Below are 20,375 nucleotides of genomic sequence, written 5' to 3'. Positions count from 1 at the left end.
TCAGCATTGCTTGACTACATTTAATGCCCTTCCGATATTTCACGAGTTCACATGTTAATGAAATCTGATGTAATATTAAAATGCGTATTTGGCTTGCTGTCCGGGGGGAGGGCTCCGAGCTCGGAATTCAGCCCAACCCCAGAGTACTCCCCCTATAATGTATAGATCATAGGTATCTATGAGCAGACCCAGCCGAATGCGAGGTGATGGGGTGGTGGCGGGATGCTGAGAAATTTGTCATGAGACAGGAGGTAAGGGAAGGCTTTATTTATACTGGCTTCTTCTTGTGCTGATTGGATGATTACCTGAACATGCTCCTCCCGAACTTTGTTACATAAAACTTAATTTATCCTTGTTTTAGGCTAAATTGCAGGGCCGGTTACAGTCTCTTTTTTTCTGTAGCCACTCCGAAGTCTTTCGCGTTTTACAACGGGTGAATCTCCAGTTGTCACTGGTGATTGTCGTTTGAACCTTTCTGGATCCGCCATCAAATTGATAAGTTTAATTATATCAAGTGCTGTGAGAAAAGGCTATAAATCTCCACCTCCAGCATCCTCACACTCATAGCCTACTAGCCGAGACTCTTCTTTATGTGTACAGATTAGGGTTGGGCGGTATTACGGTAATATCGTATACCGCGGTGTCTTAAAATAGCAACGGTATCAGTTTCAATACCATCATTACCGGCACTTATATATAATATATAAATATAATTTATTTAATGCCTAAAAATGCTTATGTGTGGTTGTCATCAAGTGACAGTGTGGAGGAGAAAGAGAGAGAGAGAAGGGAGAGGCGGTAAATACTGACGAGGCAATTTGTAAATTGTGCAATAAAAAGGTGACCGCGACAGATGGAAACACCTCTAACCTAATGTCACATCTCCGAAACAACCACTGCTGCGAGGATGCATTTTGCCCTGACTTCATTAAATAAGCGCATTAGTTCATATTTGTTAAAATATTATAATGTTATTTTTTTCATCTATGTTGATAATGAAAAGTGAACAGCACGAGTAAGATGGGATGCATCGGGAGTCAGAAATGTTGACCACTTAATTAAGTTTCGTTTTGTAAAAGGCCTTTCTTTAAAGTGAATTTCGTTTTGTATAAATTGTATCTTAATTTTAATAAATTTTTCATCAACCATTTGCCTGGATTTAATAAATAAGAATCAAATATAGCAGACAATAATAATGACATGATCGTGTGCTGGCTCGCCACGGTCACTTGCATTGAAATCTCATCATAAATTAACCGAAACTCAGTGTATGCCTCACAGACATGACAGAAAGGCCTATATCTAAATAAAGCTTGAAATTTCATTAAACGAAACAATTCAAAACGAAAAGAAATAGGCCACTCGCTGATTATTTAATCCATGATGTGCATTTCTCTCTATGCGCGTTCATACGGAGATGGCGATCATCAAATTCATTAAACGAAACAATTCAAAACGAAAAGAAATATAGGCAGCATACTCTCTGATTAATCCATGATTTGCATTTCTCTCTATATATGCGCGTTCACTAGGAGATGGCGATCGTCAACTTAATCTTTGCAGCAGACGCTGACAGAAAAGTTGTATTAATAAAAATCAATGGACGCGTGTCACCGGATTTACAAATGCAATTCTTGCTTGTTGCACGCACACATTTCAAAATAATTTGATATTATGTTGAAAAAATGTATTATTAATAATAAAGCACCTGCGTTAAAAAATTATTTGGCGCGGCCATATTATAACGGCCCACGTATTAAAAATAGTCAAGTCTAAATCGGGCTCGGGCTCATAATTACATTTAATGCTGTCAGCCAGGCTCGGACACAACGTGTACGGGTTGGGCTTGATTTTATTTAAAAAAAATTTTTGCCCGGTCTGGTATTCAGTTTCTGAACGGTGTACAGTAGGCACAAGCCAACAGTTTGGTGACGCTGTCTGAGCCTTATGTCATAATTTTTAATTAGTCACGGTAATACCGTATACCCCGGTAAATTAGGGAGGAGGTTTGACGGTATCAGAATTTGGATACCGCCCAAGCCTAGTACAGATGTGACGTAATGACACAAAGACATGCTCGAATTTCCAGCGGAAATCCACCAGTTAAAAACATTATTACAAGCTTACCATTTTGAATCGAGCTAATGCAAGCAGAGAGTTTTGAACACTGGCTGGTTATGTACTTGCTCAAAAATGTATTTGGGATAATTTTTAACCCAAAAAAGTTACGGACTGCAGCTTTAAAATTGTTTTACATGTACATATATGCATTTAGCAGACACTCCTTTTGAGGCCATTACATAAAAAGTTTGTCTGTATATATATTCATATATATGTAGTGTGTGTGTGTGTGTGTGCATATATATGTAGTTTTTCTTACTATTTGTGGTGATTTGAACGCTCTCTGCTGACTCAGTGTCTCTGTGTTTTCTTACCGTTCGTTACGATCCTGAATGCCAAAGTCAGCACAAAGTTGAGGTTACTCCTCTCTAGTTCCACTAGAAACTCTTGAACCAGTCACAGCTTCATTAACAGACGGATGAAGTCACGTCCCCTGAGCTTCAGACTATTGTTCTGTTAATTAGTTTCCAATTAATTCCAGGTCAGTGCTCTAAGGCAATCAAACACCTTTCCAATATTCTGTTGCTGTTGTGTTTTTGCGATCGATTTTGAAACGGAGGTGTGAAGGGCCGAGAGGAATAACGATGACTGGAGCGTGTGTCTGGAGGAGAGTCGAGCTGCGTCAGCAGAGTCTTAAATCTCCTGCTCCAGGAGGAAGAGCAAACATGCAGACCGTCAGGAGATGTGCAGATACATGGCTGCCAGGAACTCCGTAGCAACTTCTGTGGTAAAAACAGTGTTAGAGTTGGTAAGTTTGATTCATTTCTGTGAATCAGTCCAAACTGTCCAGTTGTGTCAACTGATTGAAAACTGATTTATTTTTGTCTTCACTCAAACATATTTATTTCATATATATATATATATATATATGAAGAGTTCAGATGCAAAAGCCTCTAAGTGCCATCTGAAATTTTCTTCTAGAATGATCATTTTTATCAAGCTCGTATATTTAAGTTAAATGAAGCGCAGATCTGACATATATGATGTCCTCACAACTCTTCACGGTCATTTAAGACTTTATTTAACTCATTTAATTTAGAATGTTACAAAACATTTCTGTTTCAAATAAATTTCTTTTGAAATTTCTAATTAACCCTTACAGAAAAAACACGTGAACTTCACATGTACAAAAACTCATGTGATCACATGTGGAAAACATGTGATAACGTGAAATTCATGTGGTTTTTCTGTAAGGGAAAGAATATTGAAAAAAAGGCTTTTTAGTAAAAAAAAGAAAATACACTGAAAAAAATGATTCGTTGAATTTAATCAATTTTTTTTTATCGTAAGTGGTTGCACACAATTGATTTTAGCTAGATTTAAACAAATGCATTAAGTTGAACTAAAATTTATTAAGTTCAACTTAATGCATTTGTTTAAATCTAGCTAAAATCAATTGTGTGCAACCACTTACGATAAAAAAATTGATTAAATTCAACGAATCATTTTTTTCAGTGACATATTGCTGTTTATTGTTATATTGGTGCTGCTCCGAAAAAACAACAACAACTATATAACACTATATATAACTATAAACACTATATTCCAAATCAGACAATAATAAAAAAAGTCAGAAAAAGCTTTAAGTGAGGAAAACGCAAACTGATATGAGCCAAACAAGAACCATTTCACTACGGAAAAAAGCACTGAACTTCTCCTTTCGTGTTCCACGTAAAAAACAACAACATGTGGGTTTAATCATGTAAATCATGACATTTTTGGCTGAACAATGCTTTTGCTGTCATGTGTTGTGAAATCTCACTGTCTTAGTTTTTTTTGTAGTTTTGCCCATATGTAAATAACATTCGGTGTTAAACCGTCGGTTTTACTTGAGGCAGACTTTTGAAGAATTGCTTTTCCTCTTTAATTAAGCGTTGTGTTTTCACACTGCTGAGTCTCACCGGGGAGTTCACAACAAATGCAGATTGTCTAGAATTCTTGAATATATTTGTTTAAATCTGTTTACGTGTAGAGCCTCTGTGCATAATTCTCCAAATCCAGTAAAATCAGTATTCATTCTCCATTTTACGCACATTGGCGATGACAAACTTTTGTTCTGGGAATTTCCTGTGAGGAAATGCCTTGATGAAGAGATTCATTTGATAAGTTGTGATTGGCTTTATTAATGCACAGATTAACAGTCTGCACAATGTTTCTAATGAGCACTTCATGGCCCAGAGTGATGAATGAATCCTATTATGGTGTCAATTGAGGTTATTTGCAGCTTAATATGTGAGAAGCACAAAAGGCCAGGCGATTTATTTAGATTTTCGCCTCTATCTTTCGTCGCTCTGGCCGAATTAATGGATTGGCTCGTTAGCTAAACATGAACTTTGAGGGCAGAGCGAATGGTTAACATGATAAATGAGATCTTCTCTTGTATATGATATGAAAATGAATAGCGGCTCTATTTCAAATCCTAGTGAGCTCCCTAACTGTCTGCTAGCATCCTACTGTAACTGATGTTACACCCTCCATGCGTCATATAACGCTTCTCATTTGAAATGCACACTGGGAAAAGTATTTCTTCCTTTGTAGTTTTGTCTTGTTTTCCAGTACACGTATCTAAAAATTCTTAAATCACGATTCTGGATTTTCTGGATAAGTTTATCAAAACTAGTGCCAATTGCTTAAAAAATATCTGTATCTGTAAAGGATCTTCTTTTCCTTTTGAATCAGGTTTATTTTCTGACCCAATTGGTAGATATTTGTTCTTGTTTTAAGGATAAACTTGCTTTATTTTAAAGGATTTCTCAGAAAACAGCACTTTATAATCTTATGTCACTTTGCATCTCAAGTATTTTAAGCAAAATTAAGCGAGTTTATGGTTAAAATGAGAGAGAAAAATGCCAGTGGTGTAAAAAAAAAAAAAAAAAGTTTATTTGTTGACCCATTTGGCCGAATTTTAATTATAAACTTTATTGTCTCATAAAACAAGACTTATCCTCTGTCATGTTGTCATAACTTATTGATCAGATAATTTTTTATAGTGTTGCTGTCACGAAACTGCTCAGAGACACGAAGTAGGAGATCCAAATGCAGCTTTATTGGCTGGGGCAATCCAGAGGCGTAATCCAAAGTACAGGCTAGGGTCATACACAGGCAGGTAGTCAAAACAAAGAAACAAACAAAACAAACAAACAGGCAGGCAGGCAGGCAGGGACCAGAGGCAAGAGAGTAATCCAGGGAACAGGGCAAGATATCAAGAACCAAGAAACACGAAAACTAGGAGAATGCTCAGAAATGCAGTGTGACACAAACAAGACTTCGCGGTGAGTGAATGAATGAACATGGTATAAATAGACAGACTAACAGGATGAGACACAGGTGAATGCAATCAGTGAATGAGGTACAGGTGAATGTGATCAGTGATAATGAGTCCGGGCAGTGAGTTATGGGAAATGTAGTTTGTGAGTGATAGTCTTATGTGGAGTGCCCTCTGGTGGCTCTCAAGGGCACTCCAGCTGGTGACCGTTACATAGCCCCCCCTCTAAGGAGCGGATTCCAGACGCTCCTAACATTGTCCAGGAGGGAGGTGGAGCGGAGGCGGACCCGGGGGCGGGATGGAGGGCCAGGCCCGTGGAGCGGCAGAGGACCTGGAGACTGCGGCAGGATGGGAGGCCAGGGCGGATCAGGCTGTGCAGGCGACCAGGGCGGATCAGGCTGTGCAGGCGACCAGGGCGGATCAGGCTGTGCAGGCGACCAGGGCGGATCAGGCTGTGCAGGCGACCAGGGCGGATCAGGCTGTGCAGGCGACCAGGGCGGATCAGGCTGTGCAGGCGACCAGGGCGGATCAGGCTGTGCAGGCGACCAGGGCGGATCAGGCTGTGCAGGCGACCAGGGCGGATCAGGCTGTGCAGGCGACCAGGGCGGATCAGGCTGTGCAGGCGACCAGGGCGGATCAGGCTGTGCAGGCGACCAGGGCGGATCAGGCTGTGCAGGCGACCAGGGCGGATCAGGCTGTGCAGGCGACCAGGGCGGATCAGGCTGTGCAGGCGACCAGGGCGGAGCAGGCTGTGCAGGCGACCAGGGCGGAGCAGGCTGTGCAGGCGACCAGGGCGGAGCAGGCTGTGCAGGCGACCAGGGCGGAGCAGGCTGTGCAGGCGGCCAGGGCGGAGCAGGCTGTGCAGGCGGCCAGGGCGGAGCAGGCTGTGCAGGCGGCCAGGGCGGAGCAGGCTGTTCAGGCGGCCGTGGCGGAGCAGGCAGTGCAGGCGGCCGGGGCGGAGCAGGCTGAGCAGGCGGCCGGGGCGGAGACGACCCTTCAGGCGGCCGGGGCGGAGACGACCCTTCAGGCGGATCCAACGGTTCAGGAACATGAACGGGCTCAAGAACAGGAACAGGAACGGGCTCAGGGGATGCGGTGGCCATCTTGTCCGAAGACACAGGCGTGGAGTCGGCCATCTTGTCCGAAGACACAGGCGTGGAGTCGGCCATCTTGTCCGAAGACACAGGCGTGGAGTCGGCCATCTTGTCCGAAGACACAGGCGTGGAGTCGGCCATCTTGTCCGAGGACACAGGCGTGGAGTCGGCCATCTTGTCCGAGGACACAGGCGTGGAGTCGGCCATCTTGTCCGAGGACACAGGCGTGGAGTCGGCCATCTTGTCCGAGGACACAGGCGTGGAGTCGGCCATCTTGTCCGAAGACACAGGCGTGGAGTCGGCCATCTTGTCCGAGGACACAGGCGTGGAGTCGGCCATCTTGTCCGAGGACATAGGCGTGGAGTCGGCCATCTTGTCCGAGGACACAGGCGCAGGAAGAGGAACAGATTCAGGCTCAGGATCAGTATCAGATTCAGGCTCAGGAACAATTTCAGTCTCGGCGGGACGAGACTCTGGACGGGCAGACGTGACGTGAAGCTCTGGCTCTGGCTCGGCAGGACTGGCGTGAAGCTCTGGCTCGGCAGGACTGACGTGAAGCTCTGGCTCTGGCTCGGCAGGACTGACGTGAAGCTCTGGCTCTGGCTCGGCAGGACTGACGTGAAGCTCTGGCTCTGGCTCGGCAGGACTGACGTGAAGCTCTGGCTCTGGCTCGGCAGGACTGACGTGAAGCTCTGGCTCTGGCTCGGCAGGACTGACGTGAAGCTCTGGCTCTGGCTCGGCAGGACTGACGTGAAGCTCTGGCTCTGGCTCGGCAGGACTGACGTGACGCTCTGGCTCTGGCTCGGCAGGACTGACGTGAAGCTCTGGCTCTGGCTCGGCAGGACTGACGTGAAGCTCTGGCTCTGCCTCAGGATCAGCGCGCTCTGAGCTTGACGGGACCAGCGGCGGAGAGGGCTTTGAGCTGGACAGGACCAGCGGCAATGAAGAAGGCTCTGTGCTGGACGGGACCAGCGGTGAAGGCTCTGTGCTGGACGGGACCAGCGGTGAAGGCTCTGTCTTGGCGGGCATGTCGCTTGCTGTCTCAGGCGCGGCGGGCATGACGCTCTCAGTCTCAGGGGTGGCGGGCATGACGCATACTGCCTTGGCTTCGGCAGATCTGGCGTGAAGTGCGGGCTCGGCTGGACTGGCGTGAAGTGCAGGCTCGGCTGGACTGGCGTGAAGCTCTGGCTCGGCAGGAAGATACTCAGGCAGGACGGCCTCGGCGAAACAAGATTTAGGCAGGATAGTCTCAGCGGGACGAGACTCATGCATGTTGGCCCCTATGGCAACACGTACTGACCTCAGCGGGGAATCGGCCATGCTGGATACCAGCCCTGGACGGTAATAGACCGATCCGGTGACCAGCTTGATGGTTGGCATGATGAGAAACTTCTCAGGCTGGACGGACGGGACGTGAACTGAATCAGGCTCGGGGGGTGCCAAATTGCTCAAGGAAAGGGCCAGGTTGATATACCCTTCTAGGGTCCAGCCGGTATTGTCATCCGGCATCATCTGAGCGATCGCCTCATCCAGTCCACTCCAAAACAGGTCCATGAGCTGAGTATCATCTAATGACGCTAAATGACAGCAAGCCAGAAAATCCCTCACATACCTCTCGATAGGTTGACCATCCTGATACATGGAAGATAGCCATCTTATTAGAGCTCCATTACTGACAGCTGCTGGATCCATGGGGGCGAAGTCTTCTGTCACGAAACTGCTCAGAGACACGAAGTAGGAGATCCAAATGCAGCTTTATTGGCTGGGGCAATCCAGAGGCGTAATCCAAAGTACAGGCTAGGGTCATACACAGGCAGGTAGTCAAAACAAAGAAACAAACAAAACAAACAAACAGGCAGGCAGGCAGGCAGGGACCAGAGGCAAGAGAGTAATCCAGGGAACAGGGCAAGATATCAAGAACCAAGAAACACGAAAACTAGGAGAATGCTCAGAAATGCAGTGTGACACAAACAAGACTTCGCGGTGAGTGAATGAATGAACATGGTATAAATAGACAGACTAACAGGATGAGACACAGGTGAATGCAATCAGTGAATGAGGTACAGGTGAATGTGATCAGTGTTAATGAGTCCGGGCAGTGAGTTATGGGAAATGTAGTTTGTGAGTGATAGTCTTATGTGGAGTGCCCTCTGGTGGCTCTCAAGGGCACTCCAGCTGGTGACCGTTACAGTTGCTTTAAGAATTTTCAAACTTACTCGAAGATTTCAAACCTACTCGAGGTTTATGCTTAAAAAAAAGGAAAAAAATCTTGTAGTATGTTTGCTCAACTAATATTAAGATGATCTAATACGCATAAAATACACAGCACACACAAATATTAGCGCACTTTAATTGTATTGAATTATTTGATTGAAATTGTTCAGTACTGAATGTACTAAGTAACTACATAACTTTTTGAAAGCAAACGATCCTGTGAGTTGGGAGAGTTTGGGTTTGAGTGATTCTAATGATGGTTGAGAAGGTTTGTGATTTTTCCAGTGGGATTCCCGATCGTCTCCTACTGTGTTCCCGAAGGCCCATGTGTGGCATCTCCAACCGTATGTCCACGCAGCGTGTCGGATGTGCTGTGCTGAATTATGTATGATGTTCAGGGCTCCTTTTGGGACTTTCCTCAAATGAGCATGAGTAAATCTCATAAAAACACTTATATTTCTGTGGAAGCTTGTTTCCATGATGGAATAAAAGAATAAAAAAGGTAATTGCATGTTTTTATTTTACAAATCAGACTTTTTTTTTTTTTCTTGCAATTGCAAGTTTAACTTTCTCAGTTAAGTATGACTGTTGTTTCAGATGTTTCTTGTAAAATTCATTAGGAAAATAAAAAATAACCCCAAATAAGTCACTAGTTGTCATAGAGTAAAAGCATAGAGCTATAAAATATAGCAGCTCAGATCATTTGCTCTTGTGAGCATCTGATTAGAAATCTTTGAGTTCATGTTGACAGATGTGAATATAGTTCTAAATATTGTTGAGATCTCTTCTGAGACTCTAGAGGAGGCATGTTTTTCCTCAAGAGAAACATCTGAGAAACGGGAGACGGTCAGTTGAATCCCATGATTAAATGATGGAGATATGATCATTATCAAGAGATCTCATTAGTGAGTCCAGTCCTGGGGTGGCTGTTCATGACAGATGGATGACCGTTAGCTTCTTTTCTCTAGCTCTTGTCTCAAAAGTGTCTCTGTTCTGTCTCTTCTCCTTTAAATGAGTTCAAAAAGAAGCTGATAGTTGTGACTGGGTTAAAAACATAGATTTCTCGATTTTAATCGATTTTGATGAACCAATATTGGTTCTTAAATCCCAAGAATTGTTCTTTTAGTCTTTGCTGTTTTCAGTTGATCCATGAACAGAACTTCACTAAACATTATTTGTAGCACATCCCATCCAATAAATTGCATTAAGATTAATTTTGTTACTTTTTTTGATTTGAAATTTTTCAGATTCTGTCAATAGTATCATGAAATTCCAACAATAAATGTGACTTTGGCACTCTTGGCAACTTGGTAAGTGTTCATTTTGAATCCTGTTTATAGAAGAAAGTAACTAACCCTGCCTTTGTCAACCACCTGTCCTAGAACAGCCTCACTAATGGTTTTGATGGTAAACCAGCACCAAACCATCACTGGACCATGCTAGTCTAAGGCGTTCACACTTGTAGTTCGGTTTGCTTGGTTCATTTGGTCTGGACCAAAAAAATAAAACATTTAGTCCTGGTCCACTTAGCGTTCACATTGGCATTTTAACACCGAACCTAAAGATACCGAACCTAAAGGCATAGGGATATGTTCACAACCTGATTGGTTGGATTTTATTATGTATATTTTATGATGGAACTTGCTGAACATCCAAAACAATGCTGTGTTCTGGGATAAATGCGCTCACCGTATGTGTGTAACTACACATGATGGTATGTTGACCAGCTGAGAACTCGTGAAGAGCTTATAAAATGTGTAAAGGAGTCAAAACAGCATCAAGAATCCCTCCGTCACACACACAAGCAAAGATCTGCTGTGACGAGTCGTGGTTCTGATGCTGTACCGAACTGTGATGAGCAACATCACGACTATGATGAGAAAAAATCAATATGCGTGATTCTGTCCTTTTTAGGGTCACATTTTGTGACATCGTGTCCCGTTTTTGGTTCGTTTACATGTCTTTGGTCCGTGTTGAGTTCATATTTCAGTCGAACCGCACCAGAGTTCGTTTGGAAGCGGACGAGACTCATGTTTTCAGCGTCTCGGTCCTCTTGTTTGGTGTCACCAGGGTTCAGATGGCAGCGTTCACACTTATTTAAATGAACCGCACTAACAGAGCAATCGCACCAGGGTTCGTTTTAATCCAACCAAACATGCCAACATGTCCGTTATTAGCTGATCATCATAAATGGTTGTTTTCCATGTCGGATCTCTGCAGATTGAGGGTTTAAGAGCTTCGTGGTGTTGTTTTCTTCTGGTGTGCGAATAAAGACTCTTTTCTACCTGCGCTCTCACAATGGCAGTGTCTCCCATTGCTATGGCAACACGCGCATCTCTCAAGGTTGCTGTGAGCGATAGCGGTTCATGCAATCTCCTGTGTGCAGATAGTGACGTTTTTACGGTTCATCCGCTGCCCTCGGGTGCTCACCATGGGCCGCGAACAATCTCTTCTGTGTTGCTGATAAGGCAAATAGTGTTTTTGTGGAAGCCCCTGTTATATTGAATTATAGGTCAAGCGGTGACCTCGTACGGACAGGCAAGCCTTATTGATCTGTGTGAAGTTGAACTCAGTGGAGCTTATCCAGGTAAACAAGCCATTTCTACTGGGATTAAGTTTCTGTGTGTAAAAACGAACAAAAGAGGGGAAAGTGTAATTTTAGCCTTTCACATTATTGTAAAAACAAACAAAAAGGTTTTGTTCTATATTTAAAGATCTGATTTGTGCTAGAAGATGGTAAAGGGGATTTTGGCTGAATCACGTTTCACCACAAAATTAAGAGAATTATATTTTGAAAAATAATTTAAAACTTTTTGGTTTTAGTGATAATAGTTTTCATCATGACAATTTGGCACATTTGCCCCAACTTTTCATTATTTATCATAATGTGATCTGATATTTCAGTCATTTTGTAATTGTTCTCAGTGATGATTATTATTTGAGTTTCCTTTCTGTAATACAAAAAATATTTTTTTAAATAAAAAAAAATTACTTTATTTTTTGTTACTGTTTAAGTCTGCATTATATGTAAATTCACCCTATCAATTTTATAAATGCATGGTATTGATCTTATTGTCAACAATTCATTCATGCATATTTTTTCTTTTTTTAATGTAATTTTTGGTAACACTTCACTTAAAGCCTTTATGTATGATGCATTATAAAGGTATTTATAATTTATGTAATAATGCATTATATCTTTTTATAAATAATTGTAACCAAAGTTACTGTAAAATGCATTATAACATTTGCAGATTCCTTGTTACATTTGAAATTGGTTGTTTGTCATGTTTTAATGCATTATACTTTCTAAAGGTGTTCAATGAGTAGATAAGTATTATAATGTACACTCACCTAAAGGATTATAAGGAACACCTGTTCAATTTCTCATTAATGCAATTATCTAATCAACCAATCACATGGCAGTTGCTTCAATGCATTTAGGGGTGTGGTCCTGGTCAAGACAATCTCCTGAACTCCAAACTGAATGTCAGAATGGGAAAGAAAGGTGATTTAAGCAATTTTGAGCGTGGCATGGTTGTTGGTGCCAGACGGGCCGGTCTGAGTATTTCACAATCTGCTCAGTTACTGGGATTTTCACGCACAACCATTTCTAGGGTTTACAAAGAATGGTGTGAAAAGGGAAAAACATCCAGTATGCGGCAGTCCTGTGGGCAAAAATGCCTTGTTGATGCTAGAGGTCAGAGGAGAATGGGCCGACTGATTCAAGCTGATAGAAGAGCAACTTTGACTGAAATAACCACTCGTTACAACCGAGGTATGCAGCAAAGCATTTGTGAAGCCACAACACGCACAACCTTGAGGCGGATGGGCTACAACAGCAGAAGACCCCACCGGGTACCACTCATCTCCACTACAAATAGGAAAAAGAGGCTACAATTTGCACAAGCTCACCAAAATTGGACAGTTGAAGACTGGAAAAATGTTGCCTGGTCTGATGAGTCTCGATTTCTGTTGAGACATTCAGATGGTAGAGTCAGAATTTGGTGTAAACAGAATGAGAACATGGATCCATCATGCCTTGTTACCACTGTGCAGGCTGGTGGTGGTGGTGTAATGGTGTGGGGGATGTTTTCTTGGCACACTTTAGGCCCCTTAGTGCCAATTGGGCATCGTTTAAATGCCACGGCCTACCTGAGCATTGTTTCTGACCATGTCCATCCCTTTATGACCACCATGTACCCATCCTCTGATGGCTACTTCCAGCAGGATAATGCACCATGTCACAAAGCTCGAATCATTTCAAATTGGTTTCTTGAACATGACAATGAGTTCACTGTACTGAAATGGCCCCCACAGTCACCAGATATCAACCCAATAGAGCATCTTTGGGATGTGGTGGAACGGGAGCTTCGTGCCCTGGATGTGCATCCCACAAATCTCCATCAACTGCAAGATGCTATCCTATCAATATGGGCCAACATTTCTAAAGAATGCTTTCAGCACCTTGTTGAATCAATGCCACGTAGAATTAAGGCAGTTCTGAAGGCGAAAGGGGTTCAAACACAGTATTAGTATAGTGTTCCTAATAATCCTGTGTATAATTTTGTATAATTGTGGTTACAATTATTCATGAGATCATACACTGCATTATAAGGTGCATTACAAGGCACAATGAATGCATTCAAAATACTTTTATAATGCATTATATATAAAGGCTTTAGGTAAAGTGTTTCCTTTTTAATCACATTTTTTGAAAGATCCACTGAATATTTGGACTTTTAAAGGCAAAATTGTCACACAGCAGGGCATTTAAAATGAGCTAGTGAAAACCTTAAACGATAATGTATTTTTTTATATTATAATATTCATGAAAATCTCAAAGTCTCAAGGCCAATTCACATTTATTTCTATAGGGTGTTAAGGCTGTACAGTTTATTAATTATGAAACAAATTCAGTTTCAGCTATAAGGCAGCTCTACAGAAGAAAATAGTATCATTATTCAGCTCAATTTTTTTTTCTCATCCAAAAGTCAGTGCAGTCCAGTCAAATCAATATATTAATATTAAGTGTCTTTTAGGTTACAGTATTGAGAATGTTTAATTGTCCTGAAAATCTCAGTCTTAATGTGAAGTCAAGTCACATTTAGATACATAGCGCTTGATACTATACAGATTAATAAACAGAAAAATAACAGTGTTGTAATATTCATAAATTATGAAACAGCTTCGAATCAGCTCTACAGTCATTATTCAGCTTAATTTAACTCAATAACAGTGTGGATGTTGCATATTTAGTGTCATGATCCAGCTCCGTTCAGCTCAAATTGTGAGAACAATGCCAAAAATCATAGCAGACCTAACAATAGGTTTCATGTTCTTCCTGCAAAGTATAATTTCTCATGTCTTTCACTTGATTGTACAGTGACATGTGACCTGAATGTGTTTTTGACAGGTTTTGTGAGGAGCTGCTCTCACAGGGATGCAGGTTTGAATCGTGTGTCACGTCCTGATCCCGTTCCCGTTCCCCCTCCCTCTCTCCCGGGTGTTTGGCAGGAGCTGCGGTGATGCAGGACATCTGGAGCGTTCAGTATTTCCCTGTCGTTTCTGATATTGTTGTTAATGTTACTCTCGACTGATGGCAGCTTGGCAGGCAGGCGTTTCATATTTCACTGAAACTGTGCAGGGCTGGAGTGAATCAATAGCAGAGAGAGAGAGAGAGAGAGAGAGAGAGAGAGAGAGAGAGAGAGAGAGAGAGAGAGAGAGAGACGCCGCTACTGCCTCCCGCTTCCTCAAACTCCTCCGGATCAGTCCATCTGGGCTCACGGGGGCCGGCGCTCACAGCCCGTGTGTTTTCCCTCGGAGCGGGCGGCTCGATGGGGCACGAGACGCGTTGCGTCACATCTCAAACGCGACTGATGTTCTGTGATGAACGGACTCTGCATTGCAGCCGTGTCACACTGACACTCAAGATGCCACTTTGAAACATCTCCCCCCCCCCCCAGGCATTCACTATCCCTTTTGTTGTAGTCCGCTCTCCGGGCTCGCAGCCGTCGGAGCCAGCGAGAGATGTTTTGAATGCGCTGTGTTTGGTCTGCGCGTGAGAGGCACTCAGGTGAGCTGTTTCCTGCAAACACTGACTGCTATAAGGTAAGAGCACAGCACGACGAGCGCGGCTTCCCCTCTCTCCCTTTCACTGCATGCTTTGTGCATCAGCAGAAACACTCCCCAGATGCTGCCATCACGTTTATACGGGTTTATGTTGCAAAAAATGCGCCCATACGAACATGCACACGGCTTGTGCATCGCCCTGTCACGTCCAGAGCAGGTCGGCCCACCTGAGAATCGTGCTGGCACTCGAGCGACGAGCTTCATGCATCTGTTCTGCAGGAGAAGGGATGCTCATGTTTGTGTCTGTGCTCCTGCCCCGGGGATGTGGTGGTGGTGGTGGTGGAGGAGGGGAGATGATGGAGGAAGAAAACAGGCCACTCTCCATCTGTGTGACGCCTCGCAGCATCTCCTCGTGCAGAGCGAGGCCTGTGGAGATTCACCGGCAGCTTTATCAGGACGCCGGAGCGGAGGGAAGGATTAGAGCCGACACTGATGTGTGTCACTGACACACTGTGCGAGCGAGAGGAGATTACGCTGATGATCTAGGGCACTCGTGCTAACGGGGACTAAACAGAAGTTCCAAAAGTGGTTATGAACTCCAGATATTAGTGCTTACTGCTTAACCTAATTATCTATCTATCTATCTATCTATCTATCTATCTATCTATCTATCTATCTATCTGTTTGTCTGTCGATCGTTCTAAATTTCCTATCCATCCATCCATCCATCCCTCCTCCAAATCCAAACTATATCCATCTATCCATTTATCTATCTGTCTGTCTGTCTGTCTGTCTGTCTGTCTGTCTGTCGATCGTTCTGAATTTCCTATCCATCCATCCATCCATCCATCCATCATTCTGTCTATCATTCCATCCATCCATCCATCCATCCATCCATCCATCCATCCATCCATCCATCATCATCATTGAATTTCACTTCTTTAAATTTAAATTCAAATCCATCTATCTATCTATCTATCTATCTATCTATCTATCTATCTATCTATCTATCTATCTATCTATCTATCTATCTATCTGTCCATCTGTCCATCTGTGCATCTATCTATCTATCTATATCTATCTATCTATCTATCTATCTATCTATCTATCTATCTATCTATCTATCTATCTATCTATCTATCTATCTATCTATCTATCTATCTATCTCCCTGTCATTCCATCCATCCATCCATCCATCCAATTTCACTTCTTTAAATTCAAATCCAAATTGCAGTTCTATATTCTGTTTGGCACTCAATTCAAAATCAGGATCTGAATTAGAAAAAACAACGACAACATGAGCACAACCCTGGTCCAATCTGCTCAACTAGCTTCACTAGCTTCACTCCGTACAGCATGTTGGTAAACTGAGCTATGCATGTGTGTGCTGCCGGCGTTAACCAGCCCGGACGTTCATTTATGCGTTCAGATGTGATTAGCTTTGTTATGAGATTGCTGTATGTTTTATGAATAACCAAGCTTTCATGGCTGTGTGTGCAGACATTGTGATGAGGTCATAGATGAAGCTGAGGTCACACTGCGAGGTCTTTTAAACATGACTTCACACAAACCCACTCGCGCAAAAGTAATCAAAGTTAAAGCTAAAGTTCATTAGCGCTGGCCGGTCACATTAGATATGTGCATAATTAATTTAGTAAGGGAGTAAACATCCCTTAATTGTCATGGATACAAGGTTGTAATCATGCCGGTGTCTCCATTTGTTAGATGTTTTATGTAAATCTAGTCATTAGCCAACTGCTGTTGACCGTTGCTTTGCTTTTCCGAGCAAACGTCTGCTACAATTATCAATCTATAATTCAGAAACGATTAGCGAAGCCTCAGGGCTGTTTTAACTCTCTAAACTCACTCAAAGGGCTCTCAGGCTCTCAATGTGAACTTGATCATTATAATCCACTCAAAGGCTTCGGTTACACGTCCATTACAGAGACCAGGTCTCGTTTTTGCAGCTGGATATCAACATGACTTTGTAATCCCACTTACATTTGTTTAAAATGTCACCTAGATATCGGCCCGAGCTGAAGAGGATTCATTAAAGCGCTGGTCCGGCCGCGCTGACTCTCTGCCAGCGGTTGTTCTGGTCTGAGTCCCCTTCAACTAATTGGACGAATTTATCCTTTATAACAGCAGTAATAAATTAAAGAAGATACACTGCAGATACACTTCTATCTCTCTCTCTCTCTGTCTATACATCTACCCATCTATCTATCCATCATTCTGTCTGTCATTCCTATCTATCTATCTATCTATCTATCTATCTATCTATCTATCTATCTATCTATCTATCTATCTATCTATCTATCTATCTATCTATCGTTCTATCTATCTATCTATCTATCTATCTATCTATCTATCTATCTATCTATCTATCTATCGTTCTATCGTTCTATCTATCTATCTATCTATCTATCTATCTATCTATCTATCTATCTATCTATCTATCTATCTATCTATCTATCTATCTATCTATCTATTGTTCTATCTATCATTCTATTGTTCTATCTATCGTTCTATCTATCGTTCTATGCAGATTTCAATCAGAATTGATTGTGTTGTTCTATCTGTCGTTCTATCTATCGTTCTATCTATCGTTCTATCAATCGTTCTATCTATCGTTCTATCTATCGTTCTATCTATCATTCTATCTATTGTTCTATCTATCGTTCTATCTATCGTTCTATCGTTCTATCTATCGTTCTATCGTTCTATGCAGATTTCAGTCAGAATTGATTGTGTTGTTCTATCTGTCGTTCTATCTATCGTTCTATCTATCGTTTTATCTATCGTTCTGTCTATCGTTCTGTCTATCGTTCTATGCAGATTTCCATCTGTCGTTCAATCTGTCTAGTGTTCTGTCTGACGTTCTGTCATTCTATTTGTCGTTCGTCTTTTTTCTATTGTTCTATGCGAGTCATTCTGTCTGTCATTCTACCTGTTCTATCTTTCGTTCAATCTGTCCATTGTTCTGTCATTCTATTCTTCTGTCTATCATTCTACATATCTGTCATTCTATCTACAGTAACTGTCTATCTGTTTTTCTATCTATTGTTCTTTCGTTCAATGCAGATTTCAATCAGAATTGAGCAGAATTCTGTCGTTCCATCTGTCATTCTGTCATTCTATCATTCTATCTGTTATTCTATTGTTCTATGCAAATTTCAATCAGAATTGGACAGAATTGTTTAGAGCAATGCAGAGAAAGATTATAATAGTGTTGTGGGCTAGAAAAACATGTCCAGTATTTGTAATCCACAGAAATTAAGATGAACAATATTTCAGCCATTAAATATAGAGGGAGACCATAAGATTTCATAATCAGCCTCTAACTAATAGTGTAAATTCATCCGCAATAAATACAGATGGAGCGAAATCAAAATAATCATGTTCAGGGAAGACACATTATCTGCATGAATGTGTTGCTGGTGTTGTTGAGAAACACGTCCTGGTGGAATTAATGCGGGAGTGAGTCCTGATCCTAACATCCATTAAACAGCCAGCAACAGCGAGGAAGTCTGCCAATTTTGTCATTAATACCGTGCAACCTTTTGCCTTCTTTTTTTTTCTGTCCTTTTCCATCCAATTTCTATAAAACTTAATCACTAGAGTTCACAGTTATGACCAGCACTGGACGCAAAACTCTTCACTCGCAGTGACATTGCTAAGTTCTAGTTTTTTAATCAGGATATACTTGAATTATATCATTCTGACAGTGTCTGTCAGAAAAAGCTGGAGTTGTCATTCATGTTTTATAAATCTATAGCTGTATTTTACAAACTAATGAGCTGCATTGCTGTCAACATATCTCTTCACATGAGCAGAAACTCAAACATATGAGAATGTTGCACTCAGATATTGATTGATAAATATTGAGAAAATTGTCAATTTTAACTTTTTTAATTACATTTTTCTGCATTATGCATATACACGTAAAATAAAGGTTCTAAAAGGAATGTTTTGCAGCAGAAGAACTTTTAAATATATATTTTTTTCACACTGAAGAACCATTCAAACTTTTTCCACTATAAAGAACCTTTTGTGGAATAGAAAGATTCAATGGATTTTAAAGTTTTGGAATCATTGATGCCGACAAGGGACCTTTATTTTTAAGAATGTACTTTTAAAGGGATAGTTCACCCAATAAGGGGGACAGAAATTCTGTTATCATTTACTAACCCTTAAGTTGTTCCAACTTCTTTCTTCTGATGAACACAAAAGAAGATATTTTGAAGAATTTTGGTTACCAAGCAGTTGATGGACCCCATTGACTTCAATAGTATGGGGGGAGGGGGGAACAATGGAAGTCTATGGGGTCCATTAACTGTCCCTTTAAGTCTTTTCTCTCGCTTCCTACTGTTTTGAAATGCAGCTCACTTGCGTCTCTATCTGTTGGCTGTTCATGCATACTGATAGATGTGATGGTGTGTGACAGCTGAGGAGAACACAGGTGTTTCAGCCTTCTGTTCATTTTTATTCGTATAGCCGAGATTATAGCTTTCATTCAGAAGAGGTTTGGATGAGCAGACTTTCGTAAGAGTAGACTGTAAATTTGATTTGACATTGACATTAAGGCTGCAGTCCGTTTGTGTTCAGTAATGATCATTTCATTTTTTTGTGTCTAAATATCTTGTCAATCCAATCAATAATGAGTCAACAAGGACATGTTGAAATTCGTTGTTGTAGGTATTGTGCACAGTAAGCAAACCCGCATAACTAGTATGAGTAGTGACCATATACCCTCTAGTTACAGAGACCAACTCAGTCTTTTCCTCTAAACTAACTCTGGTGTAATTCTCCGATGTCGTTGCGATATTCATTCATCATTCACTGATTCTGAGATTATGGACTGGAAAGCCTTCGGATTCTTTTTTTCTCACTGAATATTGTCAAAAAGCTTAAAAACACAGAGATATAATGTTTTCGCTATACATCGTCCGGCCCTAAACTTCTATACTAGCGAACTAGAACATTGTCAGTATCAGACTTCCTATCTACATGGCTTGTTTGGTTTGGATTTCCTCTTTACTGTAATCAGGGAGTGTTTTCCCAATGGATTTCTCAGCTTTAGATGTTTTAGCCCTTTTGCTGGAGTCAATGTCATCTATTTTGCAGTGCCGCTCCTGACAGCCGCCCTGAATAACGCCATCGGCGACCTCTGCCGTGACAAACCGCACACATTCGTGATACATTACATTACAGCTCAGCATGTTCATTTAAATCATACAACTCCATTCGTTTCAGGACTGTAAATCATTTACAGATCAGACCCCAGTCATTTATTCTGTCTAAACAGGAAGCATGTGGCGCATAATGATCTGCAGTGGCCCTCAAAGGAGTTCAGATTTATTTATTTATAACAATAAATAACCTAAATTAAATACCATCAAATAAAAATCTTATTTAGTTGTTTGTTTGGTCTTATTTGATCTTACTTATTTATTTATTTAATCTTATTTTTAATCTTATTTCATTCTATTTATTTATTTATGTAATCTTATTTGTTCTTTTTTATTTTATCTTATTTTATCATATTTATTTAATCTTATTTATTTATTTGATATTTCTTTTTTATTTATTTGTTTATTTTAATCTTA

General features: G+C 41.5%; 1 protein-coding gene across 4 annotated transcripts in view; it reads left to right on the top strand.

Annotated features, from left to right (window-relative positions):
• The window catches only part of cdk14 (cyclin dependent kinase 14), a 152,751-nt gene that overhangs the window by 25,276 nt on the left and 107,100 nt on the right, over positions 1-20,375 (top strand). The window contains exon 1 of one of the 4 annotated variants that reach the window (XM_084089645.1): positions 14,692-14,805. The exons of 2 other annotated variants lie outside the window; for them this stretch is intronic. In XM_084089645.1, the coding sequence (XP_083945771.1) occupies positions 14,734-14,805 (72 nt within the window). In that variant the 5' untranslated portion in view covers positions 14,692-14,733. Of the gene's footprint in view, positions 1-14,691; positions 14,806-20,375 lie in introns of those variants that run through there. One more of the 4 variants, XM_084089646.1, reaches the window with a different exon arrangement.

Source organism: Abramis brama (assembly GCF_963993115.1).
Source record: "Abramis brama genome assembly, chromosome: 17".
Taxonomy (NCBI): Eukaryota; Metazoa; Chordata; class Actinopteri; order Cypriniformes; family Leuciscidae; genus Abramis; species Abramis brama.
This window is presented reverse-complemented; position numbering and strand designations above follow the sequence as displayed.